Source organism: Sinocyclocheilus rhinocerous, unplaced genomic scaffold (genome assembly GCF_001515625.1).
Source record: "Sinocyclocheilus rhinocerous isolate Xijiao unplaced genomic scaffold, SAMN03320098_v1.1 scaffold3916, whole genome shotgun sequence".
Classification (NCBI taxonomy): domain Eukaryota; kingdom Metazoa; phylum Chordata; class Actinopteri; order Cypriniformes; family Cyprinidae; genus Sinocyclocheilus; species Sinocyclocheilus rhinocerous.
Window position 1 is genome coordinate 33,137 of NW_015643503.1, and position 11,271 is coordinate 44,407.

The 11,271-nt window shown below is 41.1% G+C and overlaps 2 protein-coding genes across 2 annotated transcripts in view; one reads left to right on the forward strand and one right to left on the reverse strand.

Moving 5' to 3' along the window:
• Nucleotides 1–5,041, reverse strand: part of LOC107757312 (myelin protein zero-like protein 3) — a 13,293-nt gene extending 8,252 nt beyond the window's left edge. Inside the window, exon 1 of the mRNA XM_016574753.1 lies at nucleotides 4,770–5,041. Coding sequence (XP_016430239.1) covers nucleotides 4,770–4,827 — 58 coding nt within the window. The 5' untranslated portion in view covers nucleotides 4,828–5,041. The remainder of the gene's footprint in view (nucleotides 1–4,769) is intronic.
• A 1,788-nt stretch (nucleotides 5,042–6,829) lies between these two features.
• On the forward strand, nucleotides 6,830–9,400 carry LOC107757322 (T-cell surface glycoprotein CD3 epsilon chain-like). The gene is made up of 5 exons (XM_016574769.1): nucleotides 6,830–7,111; nucleotides 7,227–7,430; nucleotides 7,532–7,666; nucleotides 8,300–8,352; nucleotides 8,849–9,400. The coding sequence occupies exons 1-5, from the start codon at nucleotides 6,919–6,921 to the stop codon at nucleotides 8,897–8,899; spliced, it is 636 nt and encodes a 211-aa protein (XP_016430255.1). The 5' UTR covers nucleotides 6,830–6,918; the 3' UTR covers nucleotides 8,900–9,400.
• Nucleotides 9,401–11,271: the final 1,871 nt, after the last annotated feature.

Genomic DNA, 11,271 nt, shown 5'->3' on the forward strand with positions numbered 1-11,271 from the left:
TTCTGTGTTTGCACACTCACTGCACACACTCAATGTTTACACTCACACTCACTGCACACATTCTGTGTTTGCACACTCTTGATGTTCACACTCACAGCACACATTCTGTGTTTGCACTCACTGCACACACTCAATGTTTACACTCACAGCACACATTCTGTGTTTGCACACTCACTGCACACACTCGATGTTCACACTCACAGCACACATTCTGTGTTTGCACACTCACTGCACACACTCAATGTTTACACTCACACTCACTGCACACATTCTGTGTTTGCACACTCACTGCTCACACTCGATGTTCACACTCACTGCACACATTCTGTGTTTGCACACTCTTGATGTTCACACTCACAGCACACATTCTTTGTTTGCACACTCACTGCACACTCAATGTTTACACTCACAGCACACTCACTGCACAGACTCGATGATCACACTCACAGCACACATTCTGTGTTTGCACACTCACTGCACAGACTCGATGTTCACACTCACTGCACACATTCTGTGTTTGCACACTCACTGCACACACTCGATGTTCACACTCACAGCACACATTCTGTGTTTGCACACTCACTGCACACACTCAATGTTTACACTCACACTCACTGCACACATTCTGTGTTTGCACACTCACTGCACACACTATGTTTACACTCACTGCACACACTCGATGTTCACACTCACAGCACACATTCTGTGTTTGCACACTCACTGCACACACTCGATGTTCACACTCACTGCAAACATTCTGTGTTTGCACACTCACTGCACACTCTTGATGTTCACACTCAGCACACATTCTTTGTTTGCACACTCACTGCACAGACTCGATGTTCACACTCACTGCACACATTCTGTGTTTGCACTCTTGATGTTCACACTCACTGCACACATTTTGTGTTTGCACACTCTTGATGTTCACACTCACAGCACACATTCTTTGTTTGCACACTCACTGCACACTCAATGTTTACACTCACAGCACACTCACTGCACAGACTCGATGATCACACTCACAGCACACATTCTGTGTTTGCACACTCACTGCACAGACTCGATGTTCACACTCACTGCACACATTCTGTGTTTGCACACTCTTGATGTTCACAATCACAGCACACATTCTGTTTGCACACTCACACTCACTGCACACATTCTGTGTTTGCACACTCACTGCACACACTCGATGTTCACACTCACAGCACACATTCTGTGTTTGCACTCACTGCACACACTCAATGTTTACACTCACAGCACACATTCTGTGTTTGCACACTCAATGTTTGCACACTCACTGCACACATTCTGTTTGCACACTCACTGCACACATTCTGTTTGCACACTCACTGCACACATTCTGTTTGCACACTCACTGCACACATTCTGTTTGCACACTCACACTCACTGACTGCACACACTCGATGTTCACACTCAAAGCACACATTCTGTGTTTGCACACTCACTGCTCACACTCGATGTTTACACACTCACTGCACACATTCTGTTTACACACTCACTGCACACATTCTGTTTGCACACTCACTGCACACATTCTGTTTGCACACTCACTGCACACATTCTGTTTGCACACTCACTGCACACATTCTGTTTGCACACTCACTGCACACATTCTGTTTGCACACTCACTGCACACATTCTGTTTGCACACTCACTGCACACATTCTGTTTGCACACTCACTGCACACATTCTGTTTGCACACTCACTGCACACATTCTGTTTGCACACTCACTGCACACATTCTGTTTGCACACTCACTGCACACATTCTGTTTGCACACTCACTGCACACATTCTGTTTGCACACTCACTGCACACATTCTGTTTGCACACTCACTGCACACATTCTGTTTGCACACTCACTGCACACATTCTGTTTGCACACTCACTGCACACATTCTGTTTGCACACTCACTGCACACATTCTGTTTGCACACTCACTGCACACATTCTGTTTGCACACTCACTGCACACATTCTGTTTGCACACTCACTGCACACATTCTGTTTGCACACTCACTGCACACATTCTGTTTGCACACTCACTGCACACATTCTGTTTGCACACTCACTGCACACATTCTGTTTGCACACTCACTGCACACATTCTGTTTGCACACTCACTGCACACATTCTGTTTGCACACTCACTGCACACATTCTGTTTGCACACTCACTGCACACATTCTGTTTGCACACTCACTGCACACATTCTGTTTGCACACTCACTGCACACATTCTGTTTGCACACTCACTGCACACATTCTGTTTGCACACTCACTGCACACATTCTGTTTGCACACTCACTGCACACATTCTGTTTGCACACTCACTGCACACATTCTGTTTGCACACTCACTGCACACATTCTGTTTGCACACTCACTGCACACATTCTGTTTGCACACTCACTGCACACATTCTGTTTGCACACTCACTGCACACATTCTGTTTGCACACTCACTGCACACATTCTGTTTGCACACTCACTGCACACATTCTGTTTGCACACTCACTGCACACATTCTGTTTGCACACTCACTGCACACATTCTGTTTGCACACTCACTGCACACATTCTGTTTGCACACTCACTGCACACATTCTGTTTGCACACTCACTGCACACATTCTGTTTGCACACTCACTGCACACATTCTGTTTGCACACTCACTGCACACATTCTGTTTGCACACTCACTGCACACATTCTGTTTGCACACTCACTGCACACATTCTGTTTGCACACTCACTGCACACATTCTGTTTGCACACTCACTGCACACATTCTGTTTGCACACTCACTGCACACATTCTGTTTGCACACTCACTGCACACATTCTGTTTCTTTTTGCACACACACTGCACACACTCTGTTTGCACACTCACTGCACACATTCTGTTTGCACACTCACTGCACACATTCTGTTTGCACACTCACACTCACTGACTGCACACACTCGATGTTCACACTCAAAGCACACATTCTGTGTTTGCACACTCACTGCTCACACTCGATGTTTACACACTCACTGCACACATTCTGTTTACACACTCACTGCACACATTCTGTTTGCACACTCACACTCACTGACTGCACACACTCGATGTTCACACTCAAAGCACACATTCAGTGTTCACACTCACACTCTCACTGCACACATTTGGCGATCTCACACTCACGGCACACACTCACTGTTCGCACTGTGCACACTTGATTTTCACACACTCAGTCTTCACACACTACTCAATGTACACACACAAAGTACAGACTTACTGAGCACACTCATTGCGCGCGCACACACACACACACACACACACACTCTCTCATTGCCTTGTGTGGCTGTAAGGTCTGAGTTTTGTTGCATCACTCACTCTCAGTGTAGTTCATTAGTGTATACTGTTATGTTGTAAACGGTGATGACAGATACCTGTCATATCTAATGTTCAGTTCCTCAGAACAATAAAAGTCATAAACTGCAAATTCTCTGATATCATATCTAACACTAGAGCTGTAAATGAGTGAACATAGTTAAATCTCAGTTCACTAGACTGACTAGACTCAGTTACGTAACAGGGGCCAGCTGTATGAACACATACATAACTAGTCTTTATAACTAGCAACAACTAGCAACTCACCAAGGAATAATTAGTCATAGTTTTTGGATTTAAATTAGACCAATCTATTTATGTAATTTACTTTAAAAAGTTATGACTAGTCTTACAGGGAAAAAAAGCACTGCTATCTTCTAAGACTAGTCAGTTCATGCATCTGCAATACGAGAAACACAGATGACTGAAGATCCAGTAAATAAAACAGCATCAATGTGTGTAAGAGCTTCAGATCATCGGATGACGTCACTTCTGGGACACGCCGTGATCTCACAGCGTGACGTCACATGTCTCATCTCATCTAAACTCTAATGTAAACATGTAAATAAATGTAAATAAAAAGACATCAGTGGCACTTTAACTGTTGAAAAATACAGTCATATGAACTGAATGCTAAGATTTATATAACTAAATATTCAGTCGACTGCAGAATTCAGCGCAATCGTTGTTACTGATCTGTCGGTGGTTGTCACATATATAATTAGTCATAGTTTTTGGATTTAAATTAGACCAATCTATTTATGTAATTTACTTTAAAAAGTTATGACTAGTCTTACAGGGAAAAAAAGCACTGCTATCTTCTAAGACTAGTCAGTTCATGCATCTGCAATACGAGCAGAACCAGAAACACAGATGACTGAAGATCCAGTAAATAAAACAGCATCAATGTGTGTAAGAGCTTCAGATCATCGGATGACGTCACTTCTGGGACACGCCGTGATCTCACAGCGTGACGTCACATGTCTCATCTCATCTAAACTCTAATGTAAACATGTAAATAAATGTAAATAAAAAGACATCAGTGGCACTTTAACTGTTGAAAAATACAGTCATATGAACTGAATGCTAAGATTTATATAACTAAATATTCAGTCGACTGCAGAATTCAGCGCAATCGTTGTTACTGATCTGTCGGTGGTTGTCACATATGGATATTTACACACGGCAGATGATTGACAGCTCGTCTTTTCACACAAACAGAAAGCAAAACAAACTCAACGGATCTCAAATGACACAAAGTTACACATTTATAGTCCTTCCGAAGCCATAAACTCCCTCAAACCCGTTTATAAAATACGTTCAAACAGTTTATTATCCCGTTTCAAACTGACCGAATAAAAACTCCCAGAACTCACCGAAACCGACGACAAGACACGATAAACCTCCTTTAAACGAGCTTCCGTTCACATCCATGACAAATAACTGGACATATATGATCACATGCGAGGGATTATGAGTGAATATCAGCAGATATCTGAGCAAATATTAGTCGCGTTTATGTCGCTGGTTTGTATTTGTCCTCCATGTTTGATACCTGCCGAACAGGTGAGACCGGAAGTTACACTACTGACTGAAAAAACAGCCCAAAATCACTATCACTGTCACAACACCTGTTAAGCTCTTAAAACTCAGTATTAAAAGTGCACATATGCATGTGCTACTTCATAATTTATATCACATCAGTTATGATATAGGCTATGAGTTCAGTTATGATACATCAGTGTGATATAAACTCTCTCTGTGTCTGAAAGGATTTTATGTCAGATTATATTGACAATCGATCACATTTTCATTAAATCAATTGAATGACAGCTATTTGAGCTCAGATAAATCGAAGAATTTAAATGAATTCTGAAAGCATCACATGTGCTCTCGTGATTTTGGGTATTCTGAGATGAGGGCTGCTTTAGTCTTTAGACCTTTTCTTTACTAAGGAGAAATGAGTTTTATGAAAAGGACTGAAATGCGAAGCGCGAGAGTCGATCACGTGACAGCTGCAGCGCTCTGAACACTAGAGGGCGCCGATGCGCTTCAGTGACTCCAGTGTCACTATAATGACAGAATGAACAACCCACAACATACAACCGAACACATTCTCTCAAATCAACAAGCATTTGTTCATTCTCGCATCCATTTACACGGTAGTGTCTGAGTGTGAATAGGGTTTTCTACACTGGTGGGGATTTAAACCTGAATACACACAGACTCATGGGGACTTGTGTCACTGTGGGGTCCTACATTGAGGTCCCCAGGGGTACAGAAGCTTATAAATCATACAGAATTAAGTTTTTTTGAGATTGTAGAAATGCAGAAAGTTTTCTGTGAGGGGTAGGTTTAGGGGTAGGGTTGGTGTAGGGCAATAGAATATACGGTCTGTACAGTATAAAAACCTATCGCCCTACACCTAAACCTACCCCTCACAGAAAACTTTCTGCATTCTTAGATTTTCAAAAAAACTTAATTCTGTATGATTTATATTAGGGGTAGGGTTGGTGTAGGGCAATAGAATATACGGTCTGTACAGTATAAAAACCTATCGCCCTACACCTAAACCTACCCCTCACAGAAAACTTTCTGCATTCTTAGATTTTCAAAAAAACACCATTTAGTATGGTTTTTAAGCCTTTTGAATTACACACACTCACACACACACGCTCGCACACTCACACACACACACACACACACACACACTCTCACTCGCACACTCACACACACTACCACACACACTCTCCAGCAAATGCAGATAGACTGTCAGCAAACACACCAGCAGCTACTAATCAAACAGGTGTGTGAGTGAGTGTGTGTGAGTGAGTGAGTGTGTGTGAGTGTGCGCGTTTTTGTGACAAATGAGGACATAAATTTGTATAATGACAAGGGTATGACATAGGTATTACAAGGAGAAGGTGACTTTTCAGGACATTACCCCATGTCCCCACTTTTCAAAACGCTTATAAATCACACAGAATGGAGTGTATTGAAAATCTGAAATAGCACAAAGTTTCCTGTGAGGGGTAGGTTTAGGGGTAGGGTTGGTGTAGGGCAATAGAATATACGGTCTGTACAGTATAAAAACCATTACGCCTATGGAGAGTCCCCACTTTTCACAAAAACAAACCTGTGTGTGTGTGTGTACTGGCCTACATGTGTTGATATAGATGTGAAATAGAATAAGAAATAATATAGATATTTGTATCTACAGATCGAGTTTCTCGAATGCTGCAGGATCTTTTCATTAACTTCACTTTATTTTTTCTTTTCAGTGCTGTAAGTCTAAAAAAAGACATCATCCTTTTAGAGCTTTTTGGGGCTCACAGTAGAAATAAAGTTCAATTCTATTATCTCACAGAAACATGCAAGAGACGACGATTTAATGGTCTGAGCGATGCAGAAGGTTTTCATATACAGTATATATATTTGATATATTTGAGTTTAATGAAGTTATAGAGGAGCCTGAAGAGTTTCTCAGAGAATGGATCAGATGATAAAACAAAGCAGAACAAGAGAATGAGGGCAATTGAAAGGCGTTTGAGGTTTCCTCTTCCTGTAGAGAAACTCCGAGACACACAGAGAGACAGAGACGCTGCATGTGAGACCGTTTCACATTCACTTCAGGACATTAAAGCATCAGAAACCATGATTCTCGTCAGCTTCATGTGTCTGCTGCTCGCCGCGGCTGTGAATCCAGCTCAGAGTCAAGGTGAGATCAGTTCATCCTTCATCTGCAGTTATTATCCGAGCTGATGAGAACGAACGCTTCACGTGATGTTTCACGGTTCTTATGTTGTTTGCTCATTTCATCTTTTTTGTCAAAGAAATACACGAGATCAAATCAGATGGTGTCGTTATCCTTTGCTCTGGAGGTGTCGATGGTACAGTAAAGTGGTTGAAGGACAAAAACGAAATTGCAGCCCAAACCAATGCAACCCTTGAAGTTAAAGCTGATCAGGGAAGAGTTGAAGAATTCTACAGCTGTACATATGGTGATATAACGCATGTGTTCTACCTCAGAGTACAGGGTGAGGAGCCTTCGTCCTGAAACACACTTCTCTTCATCACCCAGAATGTGCATTATAATAATAATACTAATACTAATCCTCTCACTCTTTCTCTCCGGCAGTGTGTGAGAACTGCTATGAGCTGAGCAGGGTGAAGGCCACGGTCATCATATTTGGTGATTTACTGATCACAGGACTAGTTATTCTCATCGGCTTCAGCTTTGCTAACAAGAACTCTGGCGGCACACACAAGAGAGGTACAGTAAATACACCACATCAACTCTGATCTCACTCCAAAACACAATCAGTCTACGGGACACTTCACACGTTCACACGCTCGTCACAAACCAGTTCAACACTAAACTCAACCAGATAGAAATCTGACGCATTCCTACAGTAATACCAGAGTGAAACACATTACACATCTAAAGAACGAAATACTCCTAAAACTACTGGATGCAGCTGAACACCTACACAGCGCTAGTCTTTCAACTTCATTCTCATTTCTACAAAACTGAGGGATAATGCTGTGCTGTAATGAAAACGAGAAACACTCCTGCTTTATAAAGACATTTACAGAAGCACACAGTGTGAGATTTGAGCTGTTTTTAGCTCATTGTTTTGAGTGTTTTGTTGCTAGTGTGATGAAGAACGACTTGATCTGAGTGTGTATTTTGCCATTTTGGAAAAAATATTTTTAGAATACAAAGATTTTTTGGAGCGTCTTTTATAAGAAAATACTGCTTCAGTCTTTCCACTTCAAAAATTTCAAGTTTAATGTGTTGCTAGTTGTTTTTTGTAACTGTTTGAAGGTAAATCCTACAGTAAATTTGTTTCAGAACTCTGATTGTAAAAACAAATGTCATCGTTTTATTTGTTTTAATTCACAGCATCAAATTCGCGATCAGAAAACCCTCCTCTGCCTCCAAACCCGGACTATGCGGTATGTATGGGAACCTTTTTACATTATATTAATGAATCTTTCAGCTTCTAACGCTGAGTGCGAAAAACAGTTCCGGTGCGTTGTGATTGGTCAGTATCTCGGTGTTCCAGTGTTGCTATAGTAACCTAGTGATCCAGTGTTGCTTTAGTAACCTAGTGATCCAGTGCTGCTATAGTAACCTAGTGATCCAGTGTTGCTATAGTAACCTAGTGTTCCAGTGTTGCTATAGCAACCTAGTGTTCCAGTGTTGCTATAGCAACCTAGTGTTCCAGTGTTGCTATAGCAACCTAGTGTTCCAGTGTTGCTATAGTAACCTAGATAACTAGATCTGCGAGTGACGACATCAGTGTGATCGAGTGAATGATGTTTTGGAGCTGCTGGGGTTCAGTGAATAGAGTTGCTCTACTCTACACTGTAGAACGCAAGCTCGAGCGGCTTCAGGTGATTCACTCTAAACTTTCTGACCGATTTAAATGGTGTCTGTGTTGTTTTCCAGCCTCTGGATCCAAAGACGCGCAACAATGCAGTGTACTCGGGAATCAGATAGATGCTGTCCAGACGTCTGCACTCACAGACAGCTTTACTGTAAACCAAACTCTGGTGATTCATAGCGTTTCTTACTCGTTTGTTCCACAGTAAAGCTTTATATATCATTGATGTTGATGTGGAAAGTTGTGCTCAGAAACATCGGAAACTCATGATGGAAACATCAGCATGTCAAATACTGTGCTTTCTGTTCGAGACTGTGTGCTTTCACGCTTTTATGCTCGTAATCTTGTTATTTTCACAGTTCATACGAACTTCTCATGTTCTGATGTGCAAGCGTCTCATTTTTTAATCTTAGTCTTTAATCTCGTACAGAATGATTTAACTCAGCAGCTGAATGAACCAGGTTGAGGTTTTAATGACGCAGCTGCTGCACTGAGAAAATAAAAATGACAAATAAAGATGATTGTGTAAGTTGTGGAGTGTTGATTGGAGCTTTATAGTTTATACAATTATTGGTAACACTTTAGAATAATGCTCCGGAGATTACAGTTTTTTACGATTGCTTACACACTAAAATTAAACTTTTCCAACAATTAGCAAAACCTTACACTCAAGGAGCAAAACACAAGGCTAGATTTGCACAACTGTAAGCACATTGTCAGCTTCACACTATTTGCAAAACATTACACACAGTGATTTGCAAAACACTAAACACACTTGTATACATCAGACACAGAAGTAAATCATGATGTCACTTCCTTGCAATTCCAAAGCACTGAGTGTGTACAGTATGTGTGTGTGTGTGTGTGTGTGTACAGTATGTGTGTGTATCTGTGAGGTTGATGTGAGCGCTGATATCGTGCTGTAGGTGGTTTGCTGCTTTTCTCAGCTCTGAACGGAAACCAGAGAAATAAATACCAGAAACGAGTCGGTAACTAATAATAAAGAGACAAAGACATGAAGGCTGATTAAAACTGAGCTCTGATGACGTCATGAAGATGAACACGCACACACACACACACACATACTGTACACACACACACACACACACACACACACTATACTGAATATATTCTTAGTCCCATGTGTTGGGTTACAGATGATTTGTTATTGCTGGTGTTATTGATCGTTCAGCCAAAAACTAATCATTCTGTCATCATTTACTCGCCTCATGTTGTTCAGACACCGATCTGACCTTCTTTCTTCTGTGGAAACGCAAAAGAAGATATTTTGAAGAATGTTGGGAATCAAATAAGTCTATAATGTAGGGATGGGCGTATCGATCCGAAGTATCGATATATCGATACTGACGCGAGTATCGAAAGTATCGATACTCAAACAAAAAATATCGATACTAAGGTGCGTTTTATTTACCAGTGGTTTTGTTTATTTAACAATAATAATAATAATAATGCGTACAATATGCATTGAATTGGACGAATAACCTTTGTTAGCGAATAATTGTGTAGGATAGAACTATTTTCCTGCCCATCTGAACACATGCAAATGTTGCAAGACAGAACCAATCAATCACAGAGAGCATTCACTCACTGCTGACAGTGCATTCAAACAGGGCTGCGTTTCCCATAATTTAATAAATTTCATAATTTAAAAGTTTAGTGCAGAAGTATCGAATCGGTATCGATATCGACGATATTGCCTTGAAAAATATCGGTATCGTATCGAAAACAAAATAAGGGGTATCGCCCATCCCTACTATAATGGAAGTAATGAAGCCGAACGCCGTTTAGTGTGTGTTATCCTCGGCAGTTCTGAAACGATGGCGAGTCTTGTACAGTTGGTTTAAATTAGATCTAATAAAGCAAACAAACAAAAACAAACATTTTGGTCAAAAAATGTGTTATTTGGACAAAAAAACAGACATTTCGGAAAAGTCCGTTTTTATGTATTTTAGAAAAGAATGTATTTTGTGGCAAAGCGATGATAAATGATCCAGTGTTTATCCACACAGAAGCTGTTAGACGAGTTTTAATCAAGCTGACCCGAGTGTTGAGAAACAGAGATTGTGGAAAACTCAAATAAAATCCCTGTGTTGTGTGATGAGTAATGAGTCAACAGCACTGCTGACAGTAAAGACAGACTTTATTTATCTGAAGCATCACCACAAGCGACGAAGGCCTACACTTACAGGAACATGAACTCAAAGAAAGAGACTGCCGAATGAAGCCGGTGTCTTCAGGGTTAGACGGACTGCTTGTTGTGTTTGCGCGCCTGTAGAGTGCTGTACTCCTCTGCACGCGTGTTCAGCGGCTACACAACATACAAACACATGTTACAGTCATGCAATCACAGATGATAGATGATCCACAGTGTAATTACCAACATTAATTATCTGCACTCAATCAGAAATGATGACCTTAATATGATCATCGCCTTGCGAGAGTCGCTCTTGTAGTATAGTATTGGGTA

What these genes read in the sequence shown, in the direction of transcription:
- LOC107757322 (XM_016574769.1), top strand. Translation starts at nt 6,919, where the DNA reads ATGAGGGCAATTGAAAGGCGTTTGAGGTTTCCTCTTCCTGTAGAGAAA. An exon ending in GAATCCAGCTCAGAGTCAAG is followed by an intron (nt 7,112 to 7,226) that starts GTGAGATCAGTT and finishes TTTTTGTCAAAG; the next exon opens with AAATACACGAGATCAAATCA. An exon ending in TGGCGGCACACACAAGAGAG is followed by an intron (nt 7,667 to 8,299) that starts GTACAGTAAATA and finishes TTTAATTCACAG; the next exon opens with CATCAAATTCGCGATCAGAA.